Source organism: Paroedura picta, chromosome 9 (assembly GCF_049243985.1).
Source record: "Paroedura picta isolate Pp20150507F chromosome 9, Ppicta_v3.0, whole genome shotgun sequence".
Taxonomy (NCBI): domain Eukaryota; kingdom Metazoa; phylum Chordata; class Lepidosauria; order Squamata; family Gekkonidae; genus Paroedura; species Paroedura picta.
In genome coordinates this window covers 54607043-54626099 of record NC_135377.1, presented here as the reverse complement: position 1 = coordinate 54626099, position 19057 = coordinate 54607043, and the positions used below count along the sequence as shown (strand labels likewise).

Genomic DNA, 19057 nt, shown 5'->3' with positions numbered 1-19057 from the left:
AAGCTTGTTCCTTTGCTCAAGGATGATAATGGATTGAAAAGAAGATTAATTAGAATTTCCAAACAGATGGATTTGTAGTACAAATGAAAGACCAAAAGCAGGGTAGTATGTGGACTGATTATGTAAGGACTTTCATTTCTCTGTTCTGTGGGTTTGTCTTAGTAATATGCTGCAAGGAATTCCACACAAGAAGTACAAGCTGTTGTTTCTTAAGCATATCTTAAGGACCAGCAGCACCTCACAGACCACGAGTGCTACCCATCGCTTTTTAAAAAACGTACACCTAAAAATGTAAATTATGAATGCAACTAGTTGGTCTAAGAATCCATGCTTCTCTGGGGCATACTCAGAATTGGCACTGACTGATGGCAGACCTCTTAGTTGACCATGACTGCCTTATGGCTTTGCTTGTTCTACCAAGTTTTCCCTGCAGCTTCAAAAACCATACTGCATCTTTGAAGCCTGCAAAGAAATAGTAAATGCTGTGGAAGTTCTGAACTGGTAGGTGGGTGCAAGGATGGCATGGATGGAGACAAACAAGCTGCAGCTTGATCTAGACAAGATGGACGGACATGGTACTGGAAACTGGACTGATCTTCAGGTGGCTTCTTCATTTCAGGGTTTCACTAGAAAACCTGTGTCTGCAGTTTGGGGGCCATCCCAGATCTATTGTTTCTTCTGGAAAATCAGTTGGCAACTAAGAACACTCTTAAACACTTCTAGCTGTTTTCCAGGGAAAGTAGGATGCAGTTATTCATGCCATAGTATCACTGAAGTTGGATTACTAGAACAGACTCTGCATGGGGCCATCTTTGAAGTTGCTTGGAAACTGCAACAAATTCAGAATACTGCAGTCTGGAAGTTGGAAGGAGCCAATTGCTCGATATAAATGTTAATTATACTAGTCACAGTTTTGTTTCCAAACCTAACTTAAAGGAACTTCAAAACTTTCAACAGCAGGGGGCCATAGTATCTCAAGGATAGTCATCTTTCAAATAGACTTGCCAAGGCAACTGTGGTTCCCTATCACCAAAAGCATGGTGGGATGATCACAAGGTATGGGATCTTGTTAGTAGTGTCTCCAAAGGGAGGTTCATATTGCACAATCCATTCTTATTGGATAGGCTCTCTTGGCAATAGCAAACTAAACTATAAAGCATTCTCTGGCCTGTGTTGTTGCCAAATTTTTTACATGATGGCATCTGCTGGTTTTGATTCTGATGCTATTTTAATTGACATTAGGCAATTGATCGTTGACTGCTGCTATTTTAATTTGGATGTAACCCATCTTGGGGATTGAACAGGATGGAAAGGCCAAGGTATAATCTTTAAAAAAAAATTGTATCACCAGCAGAGTCTGATCATAAAGAGTGGTGTCAGTGATAACAGCACTGAAATATCTTTTAGGGTGAAATGTTAGGATTTGTTATCTGTACTGCAATAAGTGTTCAAGATTTTCAAAAAGCAGGGAGAAGATGGTAGATCAGGCCAAACCAGAGCACACTTACCTTCTTGCATGATTTGCATGAGTATAAGGAAGAATCTTCCCCAACAGAATATCCTTGCAGTGTCAACAATTGCTTATTTGTTTTTAAGGCTGAAGTAACTTAATAAAAGTCTAGTCCTTCTGGCTACAAAAAAAGAGTCTCACAAAAATGTAATAATGGCTTTAGGCCCCTTCTGAAACAAAACAAAATAACACGGGAATGAATTTGCAGTTCCAATCTTGGATTAATTAAATTTCACGATGATGTAAGTAATCATTCAAAAGGATCATTGGAAGTTTTCAGAATCTTCTGTCCACTAATTTTCTATATAATCTGTCATGTATTCTTATTCTTTATTCTTATTCTTATTCACCTTAAGTGTAAAGTAGTGGGTTTTTTTGTAAAATGAATTGTCGTTTATTAAAAGGGAGCTCCTCCATCAGGCATTTGGTTGAGGTCGACCTGTCTATCGCTTCCAATTGACCCCCAAGCCCTCCCCTCCTACCATGACTGTGAACAAATCCACCCAACCTCTGGGTCTCAGTACTAGTTGAGCTAAGACTCTTGTAGTTTGATCTTTCTTTAGTGTTATTGTTGTTATTGTTATTATATAAATGTTATTGTTACTGTTACACCTTACTGTTACTTGAATGATATTACCTGTACTATTTTGTTGTTTTCTGTAAACCACCCTGAGCCTTTGGAGAGGGGGGGTATAGAAATACAATAAATGAATAAATAAAAGTAAATAAATAAATAAAAATACAAGGTTGTTGCATACCTATTACGATGGGGGTAAAATGCTGCTTAAAATTTAATTGCTGTAAATGCTGCCCTGTGACATCTCTATTCAGTTTTATTTTCTGTATGTCTTACTTTCCATTAGAATGAAACTGTAAACTCAGTGACTTTAATCAAAAGATTCCACTGCCTGACTTAACATATACCTTTAGAGAAGTACTGCCAGGGTTTTTCCTTTTGGTTTTTGCTTGTCTGCTGCTCTTTCATCTGGAACCAAATTCCAGAGGGCTGCATTGTGGGGAGCATCCCTTCTGCAACAGGATCGGAGGATGCAAGAAACAGATGTTCTTAGATGTTCAGTAGGGAAAAAAACAACAGGCCATCACTATTTGGAGATCTGAAGGTGTAGACCTAATTTAGAATCCAAAAATGTGAGAGCCTGAGAAAATCTCTGCTTCTGTAAGACCTATTTATCATCCTCATAATAAATTGTAATGCTATGTTTTAATGAGTGTATAACTGTTCAGGATGGCTTTGAAAAATCCAGAATGGCGATTGTGTAGAATGTAGTGGTTCAAAGAGTTGGACTAGGACATGGGAAGCCAAGTTTCGAATCTCTGCTTGTACTATGAAAGCTCTCTGTGAGACTTGGGCCAGTCACACTCTCAGCCTAACTCACTGGGTTGTTTTGAGGGTAAAATGCAGGAGAGAACGGTTTAAGCTGCTTTGGATCCTCTTAGTGGAGAAAGTCAGGCTATTAATTAATTACATTTAGAAAATAAATTTCCTTTCCGTATGGCCTCGGTTTGCTTCATTCTGGTACAAACTGGCATATATCATCTTCATTTCCATAGCCTTCATACAATTATTTAACAATTATTTTCCCATATCACTAAAGATGTGCACAAATGGAGGGGGGGGGGAATCCAGTGGCAGGGTAGGCATATGACTGTTAAAGCGAAAGAAGAGTCCTGTGTCATCTTAAAATCCAGGAGACTTATGGAAGCATTTGGAATAAAGCATGCTGTACCATCATCATCTTTATTCTTTTATCTCACCCTTCCTAGTCGCTCAGGGTGAGTGACAACATTAGATAGTTTAAAAACCAATAATTCATTAAAAACTATATATACATTCTATCTACCCCATTAGTAAAACCTGAGGGAGGAGAATTCCAGATCTTGGAGGGGCAAGCTTCCTTCTGCTTCAGCAGTGAAATCAGGACTTTGTTGTTCCATTTGGCCTCAAACATATGCCTGAGGGAACAGCAGTGTCTTACAGCTGGCTAAGGTCCTGCAGAGTCCTGATGTCTTTCAACAGAGTGTTTCACCAGGCCAGAGCCAAGGTCAGTAAAGACCTTGGGACCTGGTTGAGGCCAAACTCACCTCTTGGGCCAGGGATCCTCAGAAAGTTTTGGTCTGATAACCTCAATGCTCTTTTTGGGAGTTGTAGCAGAAAAGGTGGGTCTGCAGAAATACCAGTCCCAGACTGTTTAGGGATTTCAATGTTAATACCAAAACCTTGAACTTGATCTCAATCTTCTCAATCTGAATTATTTATTTATTTTGTTGTTTGATATTTTCACTTTTGTTGCCTACTTTCAGCCTGGAGGTTTGGGGGGGGGGGGGAGAAGAAGCCCATACGTCCGCTGTTATTTTACCATTTTCCTTGTTTCAAAGGTGGAATGGGGCAGGGAAGACTGGTAATAATAAGCAACTTGGGTTCTTGAATATACTAAAATTTCCTCTCTTCCAGATTTTGATGACTCCATGAACTCTTGGAGACCCCTGTCATGTCAAAGCCAATCTCCAAGTTCTCAGTCAACATCTGAGACTATGGTGAGTGCAAAGGTAGTGGCGGTAGTTGAAAGTGTTTAGTCAAAGCTGACTTACGGTGACTCTGTATGGTTTTCAAGGCAAGAGATGAACAGAGATGATTTGACACTGCTTGTCCCCATCATGACTGGACTTTTCTTGGTGGCTTCCCATCCAAATGCTCATAAGGGCTGACCCTGTTTAGCTTCTGAAATTTGACACATAGTCAAAGGAGTGCAAATTATTTAATTGGGTGTTCCAAGGAACTGGATTGACTGTTTTGTTCTACCTGGTGAACGGTCACTTGCTCCCTGTATTTCCTTGAGGTTCAGAATTTTTTTTAAATTGAAAAGCTAGAGAAATTTTGATTTTTATCCAGTTAGCATTACAGATATATTTTCATTCATTTATTATTGGATTTTTATACCACCACTCCTGGCCCAGCCGGCTCATGCCAGTTCTCAGCATAATGATAAAAACATTAACCCCTTAAGATGGCAAGCTATGCCTTTTGCTTGACAGTATAAAGACTAAATATAAATAGAAAATAAAACAACAATAAAACAACAAGGTGGCAACACTACTACACTTATTGGCATTAATTCCTCATATCATCCATTCCCAGTTGCAACTAAGAAGCTGTAAATCCAGGGTTGATGGTTGGTCCTGGGAAAGGTCTAGATTACACAAGGATGGGGAAGGACCCATATTCATAGCCCAATATTTAGCCCAGGCTTAACCAAAAGCCTGGAGGAATAGCTCTGTCTTGCAGGTCCTGCAGAACCCAGAGAGCTCCAACGGGGCCCTTAGCTCATTTGGGAGTTCATTTCACCAGGTAGGAGCCAAGACCAAAAAAGCCCTGGCCCTGTTTGAGGCCAGACATGCTTCTCGAGGGGGCCCCCGGACCATCAACAAATTCATACCCACAGAGTGCCCTGTGGAGGCATAAGGAGATAAGCAGTCCCGCAGATAGGTTAGACCCAGGCCGTGTATAGCCTTAAAGGTCAAAACCCATACCTTGAATTTGATCTAGAAATAAATTGGCAGCTAATGCAGCTGTCTCAGCAATGGCTGGACATGGGCCCTCCAAGATGACCTAGTGAGGACCCGTGCCGCAGCATTCTGTAGCAGTTGCAGTTTTCAGGTCAAGGACAAGGGTAGGCCTGTATAGTTACAGTTACAGAAGTCTAGCTTGGAAGTGACTGTTGCATGGACTGCTGTGGCCAAGTGTTCTGTGGACAGGTAGGGTGCTAGTAGCCGTGCTTGGCGCAGGTGGAAAAATGCCATCTGGGCTACCTTTATGACCTGAGCCTCCATAGTTAAAAAGGCATCAAAAATCACCCCCAAATTCCTGGCCATTGGTGCAGGTATGTAATGTAATACTTAATAAAAAGCCTTTCTGGTCAAACATCCAACTGGTTTATTTTGATTTTCTGTGAGGGAACAATCCCCGTAAACCTTTGTGCAGATCCTAGTTACTCCCTCTCAAAACATCTCCTTTAAGCTAATTTCCTCAAACCAATCAGGAGACCTTCTCTTTGGGTAACAGGGGGACTTCTGATTACCACCAATAATTCTTGAACAGCTAAATTCTATATGCTACAATGAACATTTTTCTTGCTTTACTAGGCCTAATTACTGTGACCTTGTTAATGAGTTGTATGCATTCTGTTCTAGAATATGTCCTCCAGCTATACTGATTTGTCTAACTGTTTCCCCACTTGTCTGAGCAATGTCAAGGCTTATGTAAAGGGTATGGTTCCTACTTGGAGTTGCCCGTTAACTTCACCCATGTGGCTTTGTGGCTTTGTATTGTGTGTATTCATCATGGTATTCTCTAATCCATATGTCCTTCCTTCCCCAAAAAGCTGCTACTGCTAGCCAGGAATTAGTTATGAAGATGTAACTGAAAGGGATTAATCGAGGATGCATTCCATATGTACATTCACAAGTATTTTCTGCCCACACAAAAATTTCTTTGTTAGCAGCCAATGGAAATACCTGATAAAGACATAATATGTCAATAGAGGATATTGAATTACTTTTCTTGGTTCTCATTCCTAGATCATTTCACCAGCACTGTCTCTGGAGAATGCTGTGGAATTACACACATCCACCTCTCCTCCTGCCAGTGTTATCCATGAAGTGCCTGTTAATCGGCTCATGGCTCAAGGTGAGCCGATCTTGAGAGCATTTATAAACCTATTAATTTGGAAGAGATTGTTTGTGGCTGTGCTCCAAAAATCATCTTGCACAGGTTTCAGGGTTTCTACAATGAAGTTTGCCTGCTGCTCTCATTCATTCCTAACAGAAACCCCATGCTTTGAAAACAATGTTCTTACATTGCACCAGTAGGTAGATGCTGGGCAGATAGGGATGACAGATACCATGTTCCATGACCTAGCCCCATTTCCTCACTCAGATGCAGATTTTCCCTTTGTTTTGTCTTTCTTTCTGACTGAGCAGCCCCTTTATCTTTTTTTTTTTCTTATCTGAAATTATATGGCCATCCCACCCTGTCACTTAATTGTATTTTGCTGCTGGCTTAGTACAAGAAGAGGGAAGAGACAAGGTCACCTCTTTAACTTAAACATCTGAAAATGGCACACGAGATGCTTTATAACACTCAAAAATTAACAAAATATTTTATTGAGTGTGGAGGGAAAAAGGTCAAATGAAATCAGGGGTAAAATGCTCTGAGATTACAATTATTATTATTTCAATTTTCACAATATTTTCACAAACTACAAACAATTGTTTCACAAACAATATTTTTCCAGCAATTGAGCATCCATACAGTCTTAGAAAGATCTTTGAGATGAGAGGATTTTGTTTCAGTGTTTCACAAACACTCCAGTCTACTTTATTGAGTTTGACTGAGTAGACATTTTTCCTTGCATTTTTACATGGGTCATGCAATGGTGGTTTCTGGAAAATTTAAAAATGCGTTGTAACAGAACAGCATCCATGATGGATTATTTGAACCAATTCATACTGGGAATACCTTTAGTCTTTCATGTTTCATAGTGGTAGTGGTATATCTGGAGTCTCTTACTTTGTATTGAAGAAAGCACCTTTTCAGCTTAAGGCATCTGCAAAGTTATTTGAATTGCGTCCAAATTGCAGCCATGTTTCCTTCTCAGTGGGCTTAATGAACATCCGTGCATGCCCCCTACTCATGGCAGCCTGCAAATGATTCTCCAAGATCTATAAAAGATTAGCCACTACAATTCCATACAGACAGGAGATCTTGACATCATGGTTCCCACTTAGAGGAGACATTGTCAGATGTGAGAAGTAAGTAGCTTGCTAGTATCCCATGTGGGACTGCACAGAAGACCAAAGATAAAAAACAGTGTTGCGTTTACCGGGAACTGATGTTTATAGAGTCTCTTCTATGTAGGCAAAAATTTCCTTTCCTTCTGCCCTTTTATGAACTTGTTTGTTGGTTCTTGAAGTGGCTCAGGGGGAACTGAGGAAAGGAGGCGTGGCACTGCTGCAGCTCGTGACCATTCAGGCAGGAATGGCTCTCAACTGCAGCACTCAGATTTAATGGTTTTACGACAGGAGTTCCAATCTGGCAACACGCCTACATAGGTGCAGTCCCATGTGTGCCTGCACAGGAGATGCTCGATGAACGTCCATTACAGTTAAGAGCAGCCCTGTTCTCTCTGTCCCAAAGGAAAATCATTCCACTCCGGTAACAGCAACTGACAGTTTTTGTGAAAGTATAATGTACACTAGCTCTTGGAAAGTTTCATGTAGCAAGATAAACTGATATACTTCTCCTTTAGTTATGTCCAGGTTGGGAATGTACTCCATTGCTTTATGTAACTTGTACTTTTACCTCAAAATAACCACACTTTGGAAATGCTTGTCCTGTGTGTTCTAGGACAGAGTGACACCACCACCACACCTGTCTCAAGTCCATATGATTCCACGCGATCCACCGTCAGACGTAATCCATGTGCTGTGGTCACACCTGCTCTTCTTTCAGCTGTGTGTGGCTTACTGGATAACCTGCTGATTGTCACTCCCAAAGACACTGGGCTTATTCTTCAGCAAGCACATATACTAACCGCTCTCAGTGGGTAAGAGATTGATAACTACTGAGGTTATAAGCAGACAGCAGCCTGAAAAGGACAAGCCAATCAGGGTTCAGCCAGCATTGATATCTGTACCCTGATTGGCCCTATTCCAACTCGGACAGCCAGGCACATCCCACCCCCCAAGCTGTTTCACAAATATATAGAGGAACCATGGGAGTTTGATCCCAGCAGCCAGCTCAAGGTTAACCTTCCATCCTTCCTAGGTCGGTAAAATGAGTACCCAGCTTGCTGGGGGGTAAACAGTAATGACTGGGGAAGGCACTGGCAAACCACCCGTATTGAGTCTGCCAAGAAAACGCTGAAAGGCATCACCCCAAGGGTCAGACATGACTCGGTGGAGGGCTTCTACTAAGTGACAAGTAGCCAGTTTCTTAGATAATGAGCTGGTCAAGCTGACATATGTCAGTATTCTGAATGCAGTGCGTGTAAATGGAAAGGAAATGTATTTATGGAACAGTCCCACAACACATCAATGTTTAAGATGTGTTGGACTAGTGGGAACACTAAAAACATCTCTCTTAAAAAGTGACATTTTGCATAAGTTGGCAGTTAACCTTCATGCAAGCCTTTACGGTCTGTGTGTTTCTATGTATGTAGTGGGGGAAAGAAGGGATGTGTTGATGTTCTATTATTCTCCAAATACAAGAGGGAGAATTTTTACTAGATTAGAAGATTCTGTCCACTAACGCAATAGCCATGTATACTACTTGAACTATTGTAGTATATCAATATAGTAGAAACTGTAAAGTTCCTCCTAGGCAGAGGCAGAACTGAATCCAAGAAGAAAGAATCCAGGAAAGAGCTGCTGGGAAGATCAGTGTTTTGTCTTCTTTCCTAAACTGCTAGACTACTGAGGAGCATTTATTGGGGTTGCTTTGTGAGAGGGTGAATAGTAGGGAATAGTGTTTCTATCTGGGTATATTTTGGTCTTTTATCTGGTCTGCTACTCGTTGATTTGCTTGCCTTGGTCTGATTGCACGCCCCACCCTCTGCTGTTGCTGCTGGCAGGCAGGGGCTGTCGGCCTCAGATCTGCAAGACCACTTCTAGACAGAGGTGCAAGCCCTTGGTGCAAGCAGAAGGGAAAGAGTCAGAGGGCTCTTGGCTTATGTCTCGAAGCCTAGGGATCAGGCCTGAGGATACTGCATCATTCTAAATATCTTTAAATCTATGAAGGTAGATAGCCAGCAAGAGATCAGGAACTATCCAGTGGTTTGCAGAGAGTGGCACATGTATGAGTATCTACCCAGATGGAAACGGTGGGTGCTTGCTCATTGCATGGAGACTTGGCTTCTTCCAGTTGCCTTCTTCCAGTAGAGCATAAAGACATTTTGTTTTGTTTGGATTCCCTGAATCATCTATTGCCCATTGTTTTAATTTCTTTTGTATGGTTTTATGTGTATTTTAGCTCTGGGTTTAATTGTTTTAAATTTTTTAAAATGTGGTCTTATCAAGTATGTTTTAATTTCTTAGCTGCCTTGTTGGCCTTTATGAAGGTTGCGTATGAGTTTTGTAAACTTATGAAATATACTGAAATGAAAGGAGACTGACAATTTGTTTAAAGCAGCTGTAGAAGGGGCATGGGACTATTTCTCCTTGCACTGTTTTCTGGTCAGAATTCCCTTTCTACCAACAGTTACTTCAGATGCTTCACTCCAGTCTTTATGCTACTTGTGACCTTGGTCTGGTAGAAGAGCACTGTGCCCTTTTACCTACCTGTATTAATTAGGAGACTGTATTTTATGGTTCCCTCTCCCTTTTGCTGGGAGGGAAATAAATTGCACATAAATGCATTGTCCCATATGGTCAGGCATGTATACTGATACAAAAGACCAATCTGATACATCATGTTTATTCAGTGATGAAAAGCAGATGGTTGCATCTGTCCTTCAGCAATTAAGGACAAAGTTTTTGAGTTTGAAATGCTGGTTTTCTGGAATAACATTGCTTTCTGTTTGTAGGACTTTTGTCTTAACATTCAACTAGCCTAGGGTCCATTATGATATGTTTGTGTGCAAGTAAATATCTATGTCTGATCTAACAGTCTTTTTTTGGGGTGGGATTTGTATTAGCCTTATAAATTCAAGTTTGATAGAAAGATGTATCTTGGAAATGAAATCGCCTCTTCCTTGGTCATCTCATATGGAGTATACAAAAATTCAGGTTAGTGATCGAAGAATGCTTGTTTTACATTTGTGTTTTTGTTATTCTTTTGTAGAAGAATAACATGATCTGCATAAAGTAATATCAGAATCTGACAGGTAGTTAGAACAGAGGCATGAGAATTTTCCTCTGATAGTACCCCCAAATGGTCACAAATATTTGAATTGAACTGAACAAGAGGGGAAGTCAGCAATCAACCAGGACTAAAATATCTTGCCATAATCTTTTTTTAAAATTGAGATTGTAAGAAGCATTGGAAATGGAGAACTGTTGGCTTATGCTGTGTGTGGTGGTTCTTTTTGAAGGAAAGGCATAATACATGAAACATAAAAGAGAAACTAAATGGTTGCTTTAGAAAATGGGAAAGTGAGCCATCTTTAAGACATTTTTCTTTTAAAATTAAATCTGGCATGGAGGAATAGGAGCTGGAACACCTGCATATGTCAGTATGCATTAAACCTTGGTTCCATCAATAATTTGGAGGATAATTTTACTCTGCAAACTTTAGAGCCTTAGGTGGCTGTTATATAATTTAGTTATGCAGTACAACTGAATATAAAGCAGTGGTATCAAAGGTCCTTTGATCTTGTGTTCCAGTATAAATTGTTTTGTGAATGAGAGTGTGGGCTAGATAAATAATGTATGATACTTATTTCTATGTGCTATTGTAAGAAGGAGAGTGTCTTTTAAAAAAGTTTTTAACATGACATGTTGAATATTGTGTCAATTAAAACTGAGAACTTTGGATCCATATATCTAGTAAGTGTTAAGTCTCATGGAAAAACATGTATCAATAGTACAAACTGAAGCTTTTAAAAAGTACACTCCAATTTTTAGGCTGATGAGGAAGAAACATTTCCCATTGTCACAGCAAATTTGAAGGTACTTAACTATACAACAGTATTAAATTCATGGTATGATCCCTGATTGGTTGGAATCACATGAAGGACGAAAAAGTTCTAGTACATTAAGGTTGCAAATAGGCATGCCAGAAGATTAATAGACCTCTTCAAAGCCCCTTTTTCTTTATTCAAAATCAAATTAATGAAAATTCAGCACATTTCCTTGGAATTCAATGCACCAGAATTCCAAGTACTTATATATAAGATTGCAGCCCAAAAGTGTCCAACAGTGATTTATTGCTGTAGATTTCAAATTTCCATCAGTAAGAATTTTTGCGTAGGTCAATGATCAGGTTCATTTTTAAAATTCCTCTTAAGAGTGACAGATCTTTTAACTTTATGCATGACTAAAATAGTTTAATTTATTGCAGAAATGTACTGCAATAATTGTCTAAACCAACTTATTTTGTCTTTTCAACAGGTTTTATTTTCACTGCAGTTTATCTCCTCATTGTCCCAACTCTTGCAGTCATGCTTGTTGGCAGACAGTCAGCTTGTGATGCAGGATAAATTATTGACACCTCTCTTAACAAATACCTTCATGGTCCTTTCTATTCGCTCAAAGGATGGCTTAGGTAACTTTATTATGGTAAAGGGGGAAGATAGATTGCTGCAAGTCATGGGGAATGGAATCTGTCAGTTGACTGAGTCCACAATTTTTCTTCTGCCCATCCAAATAATTTAGATCTATAATCTTGTTTGCAGATCTTCTGTCAGAGTTGATCAAGCTCCTTCAAGGCTTCCACATCCTAGCAATAGTGACATTTGACAGGGCCTAAAAAACTGAGACGTACTGCAGCCCCTCAGTATGCGTGTGGGGGGGGGCGCTCTTGATGCCCCTGTCCACTTCAAGCTACTTAATAAAATGAGACGACACGTGCATAGACTGGTGCTGCTACAGGTCTGAGAACCCAGTTGTGGGTGTGGCTTCCAGGTTCTTTGAATGCAAAGTTTGTAAAAGGCTCTAAACACATAAAGTTGCCACATCCTGAGTCATTCAATTGATCTAGTATTGACTGTTCTGACTGGGAGTCACCCTTTAATGTCTCAGAGTTCTTTCATATTGCCTGCTCCTTTGAAATTGAGGTTCTGGGAGTTAAACCTGGGATCACCTGCATGCAAAGCAAATGTTATACTCCTGGGCCCAAGCTGCTCCCTTATTGAGCTCCTGCTTTTCTTCTAGTTAGTCTGTTCCTGCTATTTCTCCAGTGTATCTCTTAAGATCTTGTGTCTTTGCAGTAGTGCCAACATGTATAATTTCTTTACACTTCTTTGATTTCTGCTTCTCCTGATACTCTTCATGCTTCTTTGTTACATGGCCATCATCATGAAATATTAAGTTCCACTACAAACAAACAAAAAAAGATTTGGGTAAAAGGGAGTTAATGTATGTTCTTCCATTCTGATGTATGGTTGAATTTAAAATGCTTGTTTATCTTATTTGTTGTTTGTCTTTGTCTTAAATCAGGCTTGTTAGTTATAAATCTAGAAACACTTTGCTGTATGGACACATTCTCATTTAGTTGCGGGTAATTTGATTTCCCTTAATTGTAAGTTATGACGATGCTTCCACTTTGAGATCTGTGTACTTCCTTCTTTGTGTGTTTAATTGGCAGAGCCTGAATTATCTGCTGCTATTCACCAAGCCTGGGAAGACTTATTCAACCTTCTGGCTACACTGTTAAGAAAATGTGGACATACTTCCCTCCCATCTGTGACTGTAGCACTCGCAAAGCACTGGACTGCAGTGATTGGTAACACCTCCTCCCTTCAATGCCTTAGTAGTTTCAAGGCCTAAAGAAGCAAGAATGAGTTCTAATCACTTATTAGTAAATGCTCAAAGGAATGTAGCAACTGTAGAATTGATAAGTGATGCTTGAATGATTTGAGGCTTTTTTGTTTGCTTTGACACCTTTTGTCATGGTTCAGTTACATTCTTTCCTATTTGTTTTTTTTTTTAAATAATCTGTTCTCAGCTGTTTTAACAAGATTGTTATTATTAGCATTTTTAATAGACTGGTCCTGCCTGAATTTTTCCTTTTCACTGGATGACCACATATCAATAAGGCCAGGGCTCCTGTATCCTTTTAAAAGTCACACAACTGTTTGAAGGCACAGGAGTTCCTTCATTGTTGGCATCTGTTCAGCCTATAAGGCAGCACATTAGACAATGCGAAGGTGAGCTATACACAGGGTTCTTTTTCTTACCAGACCATATTTTGTGACAGATGCAAGAGCCACACTTGAGTTACATGCAGGCAAATTTATTTTCCTACAAATATTGTGCTACTGTTTTTGGAAGTTTTGCATCTTTACTTCGGCTCTGCATAAAAAACGTATAATGATCTTATTGTGTCATTGAAAGCAGTCATAAGGTTTCAGTAGGTTAGTCCTTGCTATGTCGTAGCATTTGGTGAGAGCCCCGCCTCCTTCTATCAATATAGGAAGTTTATTTTTTTTTTAAAGGCAATTCACCTCCCCTGTCTCATAATTCTTGTGGTATATTCATGGAACAACAGGCTACCAACTCAACACCCCAAGTGCATGTGATAACTTATAAATGAACAAATATGTCAAACAAGAACAGAAATCCGGTGTAATGACTGTATTATCTAGATTAGATATCATGCTTCGTTAGACTGAAAAACTGTTTCAGGACTTTACTAAAATGAAGTGGCAAATTTAAAGTTAACCATAGTTTCAGTCACCATTTAATACTCACTATTGGTGGATTTTGCTTACCTGGGGTCAGTGACGAAAGTTCCAGTTGATTAATCAAGAAACTTTCTGTGATAAAGTTGCTTAAACCTATTGAGTGGTGAGATGTGATAGAAAACTGCTCATGGGTCAAAGTTAACCTAGACTAACAAACAAACATGTTTCCTTAGAACATTTATTCACAGAAATGCAATCCTTTGTCATTCTGTCCCATAAATTAAGGATCAGGAATTTATGGTTATAGCTGAAACCAATGTGATAATCCTTTCTCTCAAAATTTTGCCAGCACTTGGAGACATGGTACTAGTACTAGTCTTGTAGTCATAAATAGTTAATATTTATTTACTACCTTTTTACCCTGTACTACCTCCAAGAGGTTTAGGGAAAAATATATAATTCTCCGTTCCATTGTATCTTCAACTGGGAAAAGTTCCAGATACACTAGCATAGTGTTCTATTGTACCTCCTTTCTAGATGAATCTGCAATGACCAAGCCCCAACCCTTTGTGGAGGTCCTCCTATTCCTGAGCTTCTCAGAGCCATTCTGCTCAACAGAAGAGCAGGCCAAAGAGCAGGCCAAAATGCAAATTAAACCTGGCTAATGGTAGCTTTTCAAAATCATGGCCTTACTCAATATATTAAAGCCCTAAATTCTATATTCTCAAATCTGTAGCTATATTATATTTTTCTGTGCAACACTGCAGCATAAAAATCTCTGTTCTGGTCTTTCTAGATACAGTATGTGAATGTGTGCATCATTCTGTTAGTCACCCTGGTTTACATGTGGCCTGTTTGCACTTCCTGGCCATTCTCTTTTCCGAGGAAGGGAAGAGAGTGCTTCACAACAAAGACAGCGCTTGCTACCACCCAACTGTGGTTTTCCTTCTAGACGAAGATGAAGGGAGTCGAACATCTGTAGCCCAACTTTGTGACACAATGATTCAGGTAAAAACGTTTTAGAATATTGATTGTAGTTTATCGTTCTTTGTTTGTGCTCAGTGGGGCTTGTTTCTTTACAAGTGTGCATAGGATAGTAACCTTAATTTGAAATACCTAAGCAGTACAGATATGATAATGATTCATTCTCCTTGTTCCATCTCTTCTTATAGGAAGAAGCAATATACTTGGAGAGGCAATGTTATGGCAGGGGGGATAAAATAGTCTGATAGGAGTGGTATGAGAAACTGGAGGGAAGTGATTTGAGATATTAAAGCTGTGTTGTGGAATACTCTTGAGGGGAAGGTGTAGGAGGAGAGAGAGGCTTAATGGCAATGGGGAAGGATTATTGGGTGAAGATAGAATAGCATAGATGGGAACTGTATTGTGTCCTCTAAAATCAGAAGACTGCCTTAGATATCTTCCAGTGATGAACACAGAGTCTTTCTAAATCTTCTAGTTAAATTCAGAAATACCAAACTCCTATGTTTATACAGTGCCCTGTAGTATTCTTGAACCCTGAAATGTATGAGGAAGAGGTGGTCAACATAGGATACCTTTTCCCATCATGTCCTTTCTCATGCAGTTAGCCACTGTCAGTGTATGGCTTTTGAGACCCATTAAATTTAATGACTCAATCAAGCTTTCATAAAATACCTTGTGCTGCTTTGAAAGGAGGGTAGGATGAAGAGTAAGCTAGCTGACCGGGAGTGGCAGCATATAAGTGCAATAATAAATAAAAAATAAATTGCTTCTCTGGGTTCCCAAGGGCGTTGATCCCCCTGCCCCTTTGAAATGGAAAGCTTTCCCTGCAATCCGTCCTTTTTTCCTTCCTATTTGTCTGTCTTAAAATAAAATACTAGGGTGATTTTCGTTAGCTTTACTTCTGTTTCTCTGTAATATGTAGGTAGCTGAAAATTCTGAAACTCATAAATCGATTTGGACTTTGTAGGAAGGTGCCTTGTCTAAACTATCAAAAGCCTTGCCATCATTACTGCAAGTTACCCATAGTGCAATTTGTGCTGTTAACAATATTACAGCTGTTCATGTACCGGTCTTTCTCAAGATCTTGTTAAGAGATCCTCCATGCCATCTTACTCACTGCTGATCAATGTCTTTGAAGACGCTTAGTTCCTTGGTGGCTCTCCCTTTCCAACCTTTTTCTTGTAAAAAATGTTTTTATTTGATCTTCTGCCATCTAAATCTTTATCTCGAGTCTTGGACTAGCAATAAAAACTCTTCATGCCTTGGTGTTTTAATCTCTTTTTACCAGGTCAATTGTACACAGTCCTGTGGGTTTTCTCTCTGCGCCCAAATATATTGTGCTTCTGCTAATCTCTTTTGAGCCTTTTGCGCTTGCTTTGAGTTCTTCTGTAGACGACTGGGGAAAGTATTACTTTTGCTGCAGAACTACAAGGTTGAAAAATATGCTAGATTGCAACTGACTGGGTCCAGATTATAAAACAAGAAATATGTGAACCTCCTTTCAGCTGCCACATTAACCAGTTAGCTAGAGCCCCAAGCCCATTCCTCTTCAAATTTCTCTCCTTTAAAATGAACACTGACAGGAAGGGTATTAGTCTTGGGTGCGGGGCTTGTGTTACTTATTGTCTGTTCGTTGTGTATTATTTAATTGTATTAGTATGTCCTTTTAATGGGGGTTTTAATGGGATTTTGTGACCCGCCACAAGCCATTGTATGGGAGTGGCAGGATATAAATCTATTCATTATTACTGTCTTGAAACATGCTGGCAGTACATTCTTAAATCTTTAAAAAATGAATTTGTATGCAATGCCACTTGTTGAGAGTGTACATAAAAAACCATTTACTTGATTTTATGTCAGCTTCTGTGCTGCCATTAAAACTTGGATGAACCATACCTCATAACTTGAAAAAGTGAAGGCAAAATGGTGTCAAGTGATTGAATAATACCATGGTTATATGATTTCCTGAGGTGTTGTGCACTTCCACATTCGTTGGAAAAGCTGAAAGCAAGAAAACCAAAGCAGTCCAGTCAAGATAAGGAAGAAAAAGTGTGGGTAGAGATGGTAAATCATAGTGACATGAATATAGACAACATAAATGAATAGCATTACATTCAGGGGGGGGGGAGAGGAGGAGGAAGCCAACTCAGGCAGTGACTCAGAAGAGCTGCATAGGATAACATTAGAATGGCGTGAGTCATGGCACTGGAAGAAGAAATCCAAGTTTGAGCTAGCACTAAAGGCATGAGCTTTTTGGAGTACAACAGATCATAAATAACTGTCTATTTCATGCAGCAGGATTATTTAAAAAGAGAGGAAATGTGAAACTGAGCAAGTGTCAAGAGACCAAAATATAGCATTTATTATTTTTATGTGTTTGCTGTATTGTTAGTCTTTCTCACTGAGTCCTGGGCTCATACAACTAGAAGAGGGGAAAGCCCGGTTCAGACCCCTGGTTCATTGTGTCTGTGTAAACTTCTATGTGAACATCAGATGGGAAGAAGATAGCACAATCTGGCTCTCCAAGCCCCACCACATCCCTTGAATTGAAGGTGATTTAGAATTAATGACCTAAATTATTTCAAATGTGCATCCCTGACAGTAGATAGCAAATTTAAAGCTGGTCAAAAGAAACATTGTTGGTCACAAAATAGATGAATAAAGCAAATGGGGACGAGCTAAAAGTGAAAGAAAAAGAGGCAAGAATGCACACAGGTGGGAATGTTCAAAAATCAATCTTGGTATGTCCTTGGCTTTATCAAAGGTTTGCTAACCTTTGATATTTCCCTATGGGAACCTGTTGGTCATAAGTAGATGCTTATTTCTAAATGCCTTAGAAATGTGTGATGTGATGTCATATATTTTCTATCATATGATACCTGGCCCAAGTCCCAGTTCTTCTTCATCTTTTTACCAAAAATGGACCTTGCGTTATGACAGGAATGCGAGATGCCCCTGTTAATACACATACAGAGAACCTACTTTACAACCTCAGTATGAACTAGGCAATGAAAGGAAAGAAAGCACCCCCTTACAGTGATCGATGGAGGGCCTATTTGCCGAGCTGCCAGGAAGAGGCAAGATAGATTGCTTTTAATATCCTGACCAGCCCCCCCCCCTGAAAAGCCAGAGGATCACAGTGAATCTCATTGTTTAGAGGCCAGCTGGCAGGAAATGAGGGATTAACTCCCGTCCCCCCATTTCAGGATAGGTCAAACATAATCCCTCCCAATTGGGGAAGAGTGTGATTCAGCTCACTCCATGAAATCTGTGCAAGACAAAAGGAGCCAGGAACAGCCATCTTCTGGTTTACAAATTCAAGCCATCCTATGCCCCTTTCTCATGGAGGAAAAAAAGGTGAAATAATTGGCCAGAGAAAGTGCTTTGTTTTTTGTTCATTTCTTGTTTGTAGACATGAATCCCAGACTGTAATATAGAGAACAGAGGACACAAAAGAAAAGCTAAGATCTGGAGGCAAAAGTAGTTTGAAAGCATGACAAAAAAGTCACCAGTCAGGGAGGAAAAACTGAGTTATCAATGGGAATAAAAAAGACAGCCAATTAGTATGAAAGGAATCTGTTTTCCATCCTCTCTTTGCGCAAATTATAGCTTTAATTGCAGATATAATAGGAGCAGGAAAGATGTGACAGCTGTGTTGGATTTTATTTATTTACCAAATTTTACTTTTCCTTTCAAGGGAAATGCAACTACATCTATAACAAGTGACCTCTTAAATTGCAAGTCAAATTTTCCACCTTAAATTCCACATCAACCCTTCCACCAATGGCACTTTTTCCAGTTGAGATTAAGCTTCAGTTTATTAGTGCACATCCATTACAAAACTGTCTCCAGGCCTTATTCTGGAATTCTGCAGCTTCCCTGGGATTGGCTAGAAGTACAAACTAGAGCTGAGGATCATAGTAGTGATAACTCAGTCCAAATCTCCAGATGACCTCACTTAGCAATTTCATGTAGCTGTTGAAGAGGATAGGGAACAAGAAGGAGCCTTGTAGGACCCTACAGACATCACCTTTACCATCTTGCAAACTTTATTAACGTGGTACACCACAAAATGGTGCCCCTTAGTCTCATTTTAGAAAGGTAATCCAGAAGGATATGATTGATGACATTTTATTATTTTCTTTATTGAAAACATTTATTAGCTGCCTTTCCAGTTTACACAAACTCAGTGTGGCTTACAATG

The 19057-nt window shown here is 39.6% G+C and overlaps 1 protein-coding gene across 4 annotated transcripts in view; it reads left to right on the top strand.

Annotated features, from left to right (window-relative positions):
• RTTN (rotatin) overlaps nucleotides 1-19057 on the top strand; it is a 98884-nt gene that overhangs the window by 57405 nt on the left and 22422 nt on the right. For all 4 annotated transcript variants that reach the window (XM_077352872.1, XM_077352871.1, XM_077352870.1 and 1 more), the window contains 7 exons: nucleotides 3984-4066; nucleotides 6107-6215; nucleotides 7935-8133; nucleotides 10222-10312; nucleotides 11636-11789; nucleotides 12831-12968; nucleotides 14666-14877. In XM_077352872.1, coding sequence (XP_077208987.1) covers nucleotides 3984-4066; nucleotides 6107-6215; nucleotides 7935-8133; nucleotides 10222-10312; nucleotides 11636-11789; nucleotides 12831-12968; nucleotides 14666-14877 — 986 coding nt within the window. The remainder of the gene's footprint in view (nucleotides 1-3983; nucleotides 4067-6106; nucleotides 6216-7934; nucleotides 8134-10221; nucleotides 10313-11635; nucleotides 11790-12830; nucleotides 12969-14665; nucleotides 14878-19057) is intronic.